This window comes from Acanthopagrus latus, chromosome 9, assembly GCF_904848185.1.
Source record: "Acanthopagrus latus isolate v.2019 chromosome 9, fAcaLat1.1, whole genome shotgun sequence".
Classification (NCBI taxonomy): domain Eukaryota; kingdom Metazoa; phylum Chordata; class Actinopteri; order Spariformes; family Sparidae; genus Acanthopagrus; species Acanthopagrus latus.
In genome coordinates, this window is record NC_051047.1 from 10,890,208 (window position 1) to 10,902,286 (window position 12,079).

General features: G+C 37.7%; 1 protein-coding gene across 1 annotated transcript in view; it reads right to left on the bottom strand.

Annotated features, from left to right (window-relative positions):
• uxs1 (UDP-glucuronate decarboxylase 1) overlaps nucleotides 1-5,006 on the bottom strand; it is a 28,206-nt gene extending 23,200 nt beyond the window's left edge. Inside the window, exons 1-3 of the mRNA XM_037110352.1 lie at nucleotides 4,910-5,006; nucleotides 2,796-2,823; nucleotides 1,892-1,940 (exon numbers count right to left, since the gene is read on the bottom strand). Of these exons, the coding sequence (XP_036966247.1) occupies nucleotides 1,892-1,940; nucleotides 2,796-2,823; nucleotides 4,910-5,006 (174 nt within the window). The remainder of the gene's footprint in view (nucleotides 1-1,891; nucleotides 1,941-2,795; nucleotides 2,824-4,909) is intronic.
• Between the last annotated feature and the right edge of the window lie 7,073 nt (nucleotides 5,007-12,079).

A 12,079-nucleotide genomic window follows, 5' to 3' on the forward strand; every position in this document is an offset into this window, starting at 1 on the left:
AATAAAGGTCCATTTGCCAACAATATTTCTTATTAATTTCATGATACAGAATCCTCCTTATAGTTTGTACTTCATGATTTCAAGGCAGCAGAAGGTTTTTAATAAGAATAAATGTGATGGATTTCACAGACAAGCTGGCTATTCAAACATTATGATTTGTGCTATGTTCCCAACTTTTATAGTGCAAAGTGTCTGTGTGCCTACCAGTTTTTTCTCTGTCACAGAAATAAAACAAGTTTCATTTAAAATGCCAGTTACAGCTAATGAAGGAGACGTTGATATCAAAAGCACTATTTCATAAAGAAAACCACAATTTAGATTTAAAAAGTTCACAGTGAGCTCTGTTTACTTGAGCCAACTCACTCTTCATTTCTGTTGTTATCAAATGTCCAAGGTGATGCATGAATTTAGGGGTTTACTAGGGTATTTAAGTGCATATTTCAACACAATACAAAATGACAATGTGATACAAAATATGGAGTAATACGCATCAAGTCAGTTGGCAGTTCGGGAATGTATATTAACCAAGTCAATTCAACATCATTCACTCATTTAGTGATCCCAGTACAAACAATAAAAAATGACAGCTGAGAAATTAAATCCTGTAACTTGTCTGTATCCATGTGCTGTGCACACATGCTTCAACTGTGGGGGATCTGTGTCAATAAACACATCCAAAAGCACACTCACATTTTCTCAGGACTATTATGTGTTATAAGCCTAAACAGACAGTTGTTTAACTATTAAGTTTGGTGTAATGGCCGGATTAGTTTAACATACAAAGGGATTTGATAGTAACCAGATTGTATCAGTGAAGCTTGACCAAAACTACATTTTTCAGGGTGATACCAATATTAGGTGTACTAAATTCCAATAAGAATATGAATGGCTAATATACATACAAATCTGATTATCTAACACTTGTGACAAATACATAATAAAGGCAGATATTTCACACTTTAACAATAAATGAGTGCAGTGAAACACTTGAAATGAATGATCATAAATCAGCACAAGAATTTTATGCTGCATTACAATCACGAAAAAAAAAATTACAGTGGTGCCCATCTTACAACATTAACACCTGTACAATATATCTTGATAGCCAGCTGATATTATTTTCAAATCAGTTGGGCTCTACCCATCAGTTATGCGGCATTTACATTTTAGGGATAATTCAAATAAAAATACACACCTGAAGAGTTGTTATTACAGGTAATAAAGAAATCTGCCTTATTTTGTTTTTTTTTCTGTATGGATAAGATTACAGACATATTTTACTTCTGTCTTTTAATCCAGTTGCTGTGTATTGTTAGTCAATGTGTTCAAAGACATCTCTTTAATAAAAAGATATTTTCTTTTCAATGTAAATGTGTTCCAAAAATCAATTTTCCCCAGTAGCATTTACTTTGCCCTTACAAAAAGGGTAAAGTTTCTGATTTTTGGAACAACTTTGACATTGCTATTGACAGTTAACTGATATGTACTTTGTTAAATCTGTGTAAGTGGTGTGTAAATCCAAAACCATAAACATATGTTAAATTGAATTTTAAATTGAAAGTATTTGACAACGGCTTCTTAAAAATATTTATATTTTTTCATCTGGAATGGGAATTGTCTGAGCTAGTTTAAAACTGACAAAATTCAGCCAGCATCAAATTCAATGGGCCCAATCAAAACTCCAGAGTTGGCTAAGGCATGTGGAGGTCATGAATTAATGTGAATCAATAGAATGACTTGCATATCTGTCTTTATGAGAGTGCATTCTAGTAAATGTAGAATAATATGTTAATAAGGGAAAGAAATACTAACAGATAACATATAGAAGAGCTCCTTGGACCTGTAAAAGGCAACATGTTCAGAGGGTGAAAACTGGTTTTGTGTAACTCACTTCATCAATTCTCTGCTCAATCCTAATATCTCCGTGTTCTTGTATTGATCTGTGATGACAGAGAGGCAAAGACAAGGAGAGCGGGTTGAGATGATAGCAGCCATAATTACAAGGCAACAGAAAATAGCCTTTGACTTGAGGAGCACGGTTACTGTGCGTAGCAACGAATGACTGCATCCATAAACAAACAGCTATATGAATGAAATCCCCTCATGGTATATACAACCTTACATTACAATATACTGTATACATGAATTCATACTGTTGCTTTTCTGTTTAAGGTTGTCAGCACATGAATTCTCACTGTCAAAGCAAAAAAGGAGATGGATCTGTGACGCAAAACATTACTTATCAGTTTAATATTATAAAATAATCTAATGTTTTTGTATACACATCTTGTTTTGACGTAGCAACGAAGTCTCATATTTAGAGGGAAAAATAACCCATTAGTCCTAGCCCTAGTCCATTAAGCCGCACCATATCCACCACAATGTGCATATCAGGGCTCAGTTGTATGTTTTGCCATGTTATGTATATACATGACGACAGTGCAGTCTGATGCTGACAGTTTGAAATCAACACAGTGCCACATCATTGGGAGACTCTGCAAGTCCACCAATGAGTAGAATGGCTCATGCTGATAAAATCACATCATTTTCAGTTAATAACCTACACAGTGATCCCACAAATATGAATAACATGAATAAGCAGAAGAAATTATACAAAGATTAAGGATAGTTTTTAAGTACATTACTTAACCTGCAGTATTAATGGTCTTTTTACAGAATATAGTGATCTATTAAAGAGCCACCTCCTTTAATCTGTAAACTGTTGTCCAGAACCATAAGTTTAGTTACCACCATATTTAAAAGCAGTTAGGTCATAGAGAAATTAATTACTATACCTCATGTTTGTAAATGTTCCCCAGACAGCTGGAAAAAAGAAAAAAAAAATCTTGTCACAACACATGTTAGTGTAACATTCATCAATATACCAGTCTGTCTCGACAAAGACAAACAGCCACACAGCTAAAGACAGCAAGATGGGGAAAAGATGCTCCAGCTGTTGTTATTTCTCCTTATTGCTTGTACAACTGTAATGTTTGACAAACAGAATACAAACCATTGAAATTTTCATATTTATTCATGAAAACAAGTTTAATTAAATTAAAATGGACTACTATGAAAATGTCTCTCAAATCTTGACACTTCCTATTCATTGCCATTCATTGGTCTGAATGAGGACTTGTGTGTTATCTGTATGTTGACAATATGATGAGACTATATGTGATCTTTATGATGATGTTTGACACTATGAACTTGACTAGATTTTGATGGGAATTTGGGTAGATTTTGATGTTTTCCTGTACTGTTTTGTTCTAGTCTGTGTAGTTTATATTGTGGCCTTTGTCTATCCTTGAAATTCAAGGTATCAACAACTTAGTATACTTGGTTGACTCCAGTGTAGGGGTGTTGATGATAACAGTTATTGACAATAGAAATATATTGTAATATATGTTGTGTTATGCAATATATGTTGTGTTAATAACAGACATATGATAATACTGTGTAAATAATCCTGCACCTCTTAAATTGTTCCTGTTTCTTTCTGTTCTTGTTTTGTTATAGTGGGTGGCAGTAATGTGCCTTTACTGTGGTTGCCAACTGCCATACAACAAAACAGCTGGGCAGCATCCAAATGCCCAGACTTCACTGCACTTGAGGTATAGAGGTAAAACTATTGTAGTCTGTCAGCCTGTCTATCAGCGGCTTATGTTTGCCTTTCAGTCTTGCGCACTCACAGACTTGATGTGATGACTGTGAACACGTCATAGTACGTACCACTGAAGTCCGCTATGGCTCAGTCTGAAAGTTCAGAGGGTGGACATTTGGATGCAGCCTTAATTGTTAGCATGGCTCTGCAGTGCAACTCACTGATTTACTACTGCTGTGCAAAATGATGTCAAAACAAATGACATTCAATGACATACTCTCTCCACTTCCCTACAGTAAATACTGTATCCTTTTGACAAAAAAAGACAAAACACACAATAAACAAAGTGAGGAGCATTTTTGGCAGCTTTATCATTTTTAGTGACGAATACCTGTTTTGCCAGTCATTTTGACTTGATTCAATTGTAAATTTGCATTTAGAAAGAAAGCTTTGTTACAATTGTTCTTGTTCTCCCATTAGATCCTGAGTCCCTGAGTGCTCCATAATGAAAGACTTCTGTATGAAGTTTAAGAAACTACATGTGTAGGCTACTTTCTTGGGCTGGGCTATAATATCTCAATATTTTTTTGGCTATATCGTTGTACAGGCCATCTATTCAGTATTTTTGGAATCTGCCCAATAGCACTTCATAAATTCTAGGACTGCATAACAAAATCAAATCGCAATAATCATTTTGATTAAATGCCTCAAAATCGATAATGGATGAGTGTTGGACAATTCACTGCATATTAACACGATGAGATTATTTGACCCAAATAATTATCAGTAATGTGTAAGTTTAGAAAATTACATCACTTTCCAGCGGAGCAGCCTTTCAAACCAGTAAAACAAAATACATATACCATATAACAATCAACGATATACAAAACCTAGGACTAAGATATATTGTCTCATATCAGGATAAATATGTATACTGCCCAGATGTATTATCTCAAAATCAAATGCCATTGCTTTAACTTTCTGAAAACTAAGTTAGTGAATAAAGAATAAAAACAGAAAAACTAGATCACATTAATCTGTCTCTGTCCAAAAGGAAATAGGACCCCAAAGAAGAGAGAAAGAGTAAATACACAAACATGACAGAAAAACAGCCCATATCCACTGTGCAGACATCCACAGTATGTCTGACTGTCAGTAGTGACTCAGTGACCTGATGCTCACTTATGTCCAACCACTCTTCCAAGCTCAGTGTGTACACTGGGGTGACAACTCACCATAAGAGTTTACAGATTGGATGTAACAGGTGTAGGTGAGATGTTTAATAACACAAACGTGTGTACTTACAGGCAATGTAGGCGATCAGAGCGAGGGCAAAAAGTAGCTTCATCATCCTTCTGTTTAGCGTTAATCCTGATATCAGCCAGATGACCCGCTTCATCATCCGCTCAATGCAACAGGACCAGGAAACCAACGAGCCAAACGTTTAAGTCCAGCTATAGCATTCTGAGTCACAGCTGTTCATGTCTACGATGGAGTTCGGTCTTCAGGGTGTCTCAGTCTTATTTATTAGACAGTCCGTCAGTGACGTGCTACACCAAGTTCCCATGCAATATTACCAGCTTGACAGGACTGGCAAGATAGCTGCTCCTGAATAATAACCAGCTTGACAGATCTGGCAAGCTAGCTGCTCCTGCTACGTCAACACCAAGCAGGAGCAGTTTACGTGGCTAGCAGCGTACAAACAGGTAGCTATCAGGTGGGCAGCTACACTGCGGAGTGTCAACATTCACAACTACATATAAACTTATTTATCAGCGCCATTCAACCCCGACAAGGCAAACAAATGTATCAGCCGCAGCACATCGTTTCCTCTTACGAAACGGATACCTTACATAGATACGATTACAAACTGCGACAACGCCTCAATAACAAATAACACTGAGAGCCCAAAGGGTTAGCCGTTAGCTCCACATTAGCTCTTAGCTACAGCTAGCTAGCAAGCGAGCTACTAAACTGACCGCCTATTTTTACTTTCGTTGATGGAGGCCGTTAAAAAAAACAACATCCCTCACATATATCTTCGGGTGAATGCCGGGAAACTAAAACAGCAGCTCATGTTAGCAGAGCACAAATGCACACATGTTGGAGTTCGCTCCGCTCAATTGGGCCGAGGAATAGATGAGCGATTAGTCATTGCTCGATTTAGCAGCCTGGCTGTTCCTGCAGGGACCGTGTGACGTTCATTGGATTTGGCGAGCCTCTGATGACAACAATACTCGTTTTGTTCCGACGATTAAGATTTACCAACACAGTCGACATTTGTACATTTACAGAATGCTTTAGTATAGTGACAAATATGTATCCATCCTCATGAAGGCGTATCATTAATGTTGCAGAATAATTTACTTCCAAACTTACACAATGGCTCATTCATTCCACCTCACGAAACTTTCCACAGTGCAGTAGTAACCTTACCCTTCAACACCTTGTTGATTTTCTCATGTCAACCACTCTAAGCCGTTTGGTCCCTTAAGGTTTTTGAGTGGTGTGGTTTGTTTGCTAAACGTTTACTGTAGTTTGCTGCTGGTGTTATTTAAAATCAGACAACCAGAGAAGCAGACTTTAGGACTGTTGGGATGATAATGACATTGTCACTGCTGGAAGTGGACTCCACCAAAATAAATTTACTCCAGACTTCAGAGCATGTGAGAAAATGTAAGGCTTCAATAAAGTAGGACTAAACATTTATTACAGCTAGACAGGCAGAAATAAGAAAGCAAGGAAAAAGAAATGTGTTCAATAAAGTAGGACTAAACATTTATTACAGCTAGACAGGCAGAAATAAGAGAGAAAGAAAGAAAGAAAGAAAGAAAGAAAGAAAGAAAGAAAGAAAGAAAGAAAGAAAAGAAAAAGGGGCTCTTGGTGTCCATTTCATGTCAATCAAACATCTAATCAAATGTTTTTAGGCATTAAAGCTATTTGTTGATATATATTATTTTTGCTAATAATTTCTATGTTTTTGTTTGAATATTCTAGATGTTTACTTTATTTGGATTAGAATTTATTAGTTAGATTAGTTCTACTTTCTCTTTATTAGTTTTGGTATATCATTTGGGTAACACTGTGGGCGCCCTAGGCTTCACAGGTAGAAGGATAGGTGGAGGACCACGATGCACCTGGGTGGGGTTTTTCACCAGAGCAGGAGAGGCATGCAGGGTTTCTTTGTTCTTTGTATGCTTGCTTGCTGGCTCTTTGGAAAAATAAACCATGAAAACCATAAGAACATTGAATGGACATTGGACCTCTTTTGCCTGCATACAATACAAGACCATAGTGGAGCAGTTGCTCTTTGATTTGCATTTTGAAGTTTGATTTAAAGTCTGATTAAGATTTTACACGATTTACATTTGTGGACCATTATCATGTATACATGGATAAGCCACAACACTGAAGGGGAGGGGGCAGAGAGGATTGCATTGATTATCTCGATGCAATGTTCTGCTGGAAATCCTTCAGTCCTGGCATTCATATTTACGCCACATTACACGCACAGCCCGCCCAAAGACCCTTGCCAACCTAGTGCTACCCCTATAAGTTGTTTTTTATGTTAAATTAATTGCTGATCAGTTTATATTGTTGCCAATGTCTCAAGCCATAACTGACAGCTCTTTCAGTCAGTGCCCTGGTGAAGCAGAAAATGAGTGATGTGAGTCACTTAACTCACTGAACACTCATTAAGAGCAGCTGATAAGTAGGAGCACATACACAACCTTAACCACTGAGATATCCAAAAATAAGAGGCAGCATTTTTCTGCAGTAGAGCGGCAAGAAGTACTTTTTTGTTCTCATAGTAAACAAAGTGAAGATATCAAGACATCATAATTACATCACAGAGGACTGAAACCAATGATCATGTTCCTTGTCAACTATTTTCTCAATTACTTGGGAAAATGTTTTGTCCAGAAAATGTCATGATCATGGTGAAAAATGTGGATCTGTGTTTCCCAAAGCCCAGAAAAAAATCTTCCAGTGTGTCTACAACCCAAATATATTCTGTTAATGTCAAAAAGGCATAAAGACAACAGACAATGTTTACATTTAAGAAGCTGGAATCAGACATTTGAGTTTTTTTTTTATATATATTTAAAAAAATATTCACACAGTTTAATCCATTATCAACATGTTTGCTTATCAGTGCTGAGTTTTGAGTGTAAAACCAAAAAATAAAGGTGGGCTTATACACACAAGGTGTGCAGGTGGACTGTTTGGTAAAAAGGCACCAGCTGCATGCATTTGGGGACTTGTGTGCAGCAAGTAGTGATGCATCCTCACATGCTCTGAATAATTTCTTTTTTCAACTAGAGGTTCTATTGTGTTTATTTGCACACTAAGGCAACACAGAGGGCACTTTGTCACGTCTTATCTACCAAGGGGACATCCAAGTGGGCTCTTGTGCTCAGTTTTTTTCCAACATGAGTACCCTATCAGCTCTCTGAGTATGCAGTGTATATAAATCAATACAAATCATATGAAAAACATGTACACACACTGAATGTGCAAAATAAACAAGGATGAGAAGGTGACCATTTCATTTTTAAAACTAGAGCTGCCTATACCTTGGCTTTAAATGGGAGAGATGACTGATAAGTTTACATTTACACAGTATTCATAGAGTATATAGATGCCTTCAAAATGGCGTCTTGGACCTCAAGAATGTGGCTGACATAACAGCAGCAGTAACATCTCCACTACTGTACAACATCTCCTTCCTAATCTTGGTTGAGAGGTAGCAGTCTGACCAGGGGTGGGAATCGAGAACCGGTTCTGACTCAGAACCGATTCCAACTGACCAATTACATTGGAATTGTACGCCTCCAACGTTATTGATTCTTCTTAACAATTCTCTCATTTCCCTGCCTGCACAAGGTTTTCCAGTTTTCCTGAAATTTTGCGTAGCGGTACATTTGCGTCACTCTCTCTGCGACGACTCAGACTTTCAACCGCGAGGTAGCATCGTGGAGAGGAGGCATTTCACCAAACAAGATGAGATTTCTGCCATGTGTAATCAGTGCAATGCAATATCGTGTAAGGGTGCAAATACCAGCAACATGCTAAAACATTTGTCTTACCAGCATGGAATTAAGCACCAAGAATGTCATGTGTTCGACCGCCTGTCTACGAGTGCTAAGTTAGCATCGACAGTGGCATTGATATTGATAAAAACTTATCAGTTCCCATCCCTAAGACTGACAGTGTCAAATCAGGTGAATAGGGTGGACGACGTGTTCAAATCTGCATTCTTTGGACAGCAGCCATCACCATTGTGGACTTGTAAATTTACTCAGACAGTGCTGATTTTTTCAACTTTTTACAACTTTCTGAATCAGAAGCACCACAAAACCTACTTCACACTTTCTACATAATCACTTAAAGAGTTGAGCTGCCACACAGATAAATGTGTAGATCACCTCTGTCTACCTGAGTCCATGAACTTATTAATGACCCCTCATAGATGACACCCAGCCTCTCAGTTAATCACCCTCTGTTAATTACGGTGATCAGCCACATCTTAAGTTGGACTAACACTCTGCTAACACAAACAAATGTATAGCCCTAAGATTTATTGTATGAGACACTGGCATGATGTCCAAGCACTGCTATAACCCACAGTGCCCACCAGAACCAACTGAGTATATGAGCAGATCATTTCATCTCTTCCCTCACTTCAGATTTATAACACTCCAGAATAGGTGCAAATAGATTTTTAAACCTGATCAAACGTGCCTTATAAGTACGCCATGTAGCGATTTTGGCATATCGACCAAAGTCACAGCTGCAGGCCACACGGTGCGCTTGTAACAGAGATTACTCTGCCAGAAACATTCACAAACAGGCCAGTAGGAACATTACAAGTTTTAACAAGTATGGCTAAAAAAATTTTTGCCACACTAATCAGATGACAATGTTTTTGATCTGGTTACTTTACATAGAGCCAACTGCAGGTAAGCATTTTCACTTATCCTGTTAAGTATTTCAATATCTACTTGATGCACAAGCACACAAGTTTGCATCAATTAGTTTTAGGTGAAAGATCTCAACTTTTCAGTGGATTTCCATGAAATGTAGTTCCCTTCAAGATGTGTTGAAATAAGTTATGTATGTTATGTAACATATGTGATTTCTATATTCTACAAAGAATATTCAGTTAAAACATATATGTGCAGAGTATACAGGACGTGAGGGTATTAATTGACCTGAAAATATTTCCCAGAGAAACTGTAATCCATTAGAAACACACGTGAAGAATAACGACACTAATTACTCCTTAACAGGTATAATTTGCGTTGACTTAGAACACATTTAAACACAGTTTACTTTGGCTTATGGCCTCTAACCCATTGTCTCAAAGCATCCAGGGAAACTCCACCCATCTACCCCCAACACGCTACAATATTTATTCTCTTCATATTTGCACAAATACTTTACTTACTATGGGTATTTTATGTTATCAATTTATGTCTTTACATATGTGAATTACATATATATTGTTAACATGTATGGGCATAGCTTATATTAGCACATAAAAACTCACATTTTGTATACATGTTTACAACAATGTATGCAACAGATATTTCATTTATGTTATAAACCTATGTATTCATATAACCAGGTCATGTATGTATGTGATAACCACTTATTGCCTTATAGGTAATGTATTTAGTAGCCTTACTTTTGATATAGGCCCAATATGTCATATATAACATTTCCATATGGGTTTCCTTTATTCAACTAGGAAGTCATTTTGAGATTAAAATCTTCTTTATAAGTGAGACCCAGCCAAGACAGGGTCAAACATCAAATCAAAACAAAACACAGTAGCAGCAGTCAGAACAAAAATACATTTCATTGAGCAGCACTGGCTGGGATCAGCTTCAGCTCGACTGTGACTCTGCAAAAGACACACAGTTGCAGACGATGGATGGATAGACGGATAAACAGTCTTTAGACAAGGCAACAACATTTGGACATGTGTGAAGCAACTCCAGCTGGCAGTGTTCACTTCCATCCTTCTGCATTTAAATTCATGTATAGATAGAAAGATAAAGGCCCACAGTTCGCTTGAGATTATTACTGTAATGCTAATAGAGAAACCTAGCCTAATTTGTCTAAAAAAATATTGTTAAATAAGATGTACCGGTGTATGTTGACATTAGATTTTTAGCAAAAGGCACTTTGCTAAAGTATAGCCTCAGCTGCTGGTGTGACAACAGTGTCTCATTCTTGTTAAATTTGAATTTTTCAGTCCAGTGAGCACCACAAGCAAAATTCCCTCACCGCTGTTATTTTCTGTTCTGTTGAAGGCAAACTGACAGAGACAGAAACTACACTATTACATAACAGAAATATTCAGATCACAGTGTCAGGTTTCACACATATTGTCTGTTTTATATTTCATATTACTAACCATGTGTACAAACACATTTTGAAAGAAGGACAGTAAAATCTAACAACACGTCAGTTCTCTTAAAAGTCATTTTTCTCTGTTTGGTAGGTAAAACACACTGCAATCCCACCGGCCTACTGATGAGCTTAGTATGCAGTACATTGATAATTTGCAGTACATTGATGATTTGATAATTTTTGTCATAATGCAACCAACTCAATGAATTTCCTGGCTGCCGTTTTAATCATAGATTTTGCCGAAGGTACTTTTATGAGCACACAGCCGTGAATAATCCAGTTGTTCGAGTTTCAAACAGTACCGCTCATTGACCACTTCCTCCTGGTAAGCCACTGTCCACTTTGAGTCTCATTAGAGACAAAGAGAGAGACAAAGACCAGTGTGGAGGTGAGCGTGGGCGGGGTACAGCTGCGTGAGAGAGAGAGAAAGGTGGAGAGCACTCAGGAGAGCAGAGCCAGGTGAGTGATTGACAGAGCTGGACCCAATTACTGATCACTCCGTCCATTTAATTGCAGTAGGGTGCTGGACCTCGGATGGAGGAGGCATGACAGGCGCCTGCAGAGCAGAAGCAGAGCAGGAGCAGACGCTCGAGATGCACAAGCCCTGTTCAGTTCCTGGGTCTGCAAGGTTGTGGTGGAAGGGCTTGCTCAAATAAAAGAAGCGTAAATCCGAACGCTGCGTGTGTGATTGTCCGTGAAGACCCACGATATCCTGGAAAGTGGCTACAACCAGTTATCTAAGTAAACAACTCTGTGGTGACACACATCCTCTCTGTTCACTGTCGTATTTCATTGCTATAAAAAAGGGTTGTTTGCAAAACGCCAAATGCTGTCTGACAAGAATAAACTGATCCAACTGCATTTCATAATTGCAAGATTATTGGTTTAAACTTGCTCAGAAGTGATAAAGGCAAATTAAATGTCAGAGAAAAAACCACTTTCGTTATTTACCAAATATAAATATGAGGAAGCATTACACCACATCTGCTTCTCATCTGACCGTTTTGATGCGGTTATATCATTTGCTGATAAAATCCCTCAGAGATAATTTTC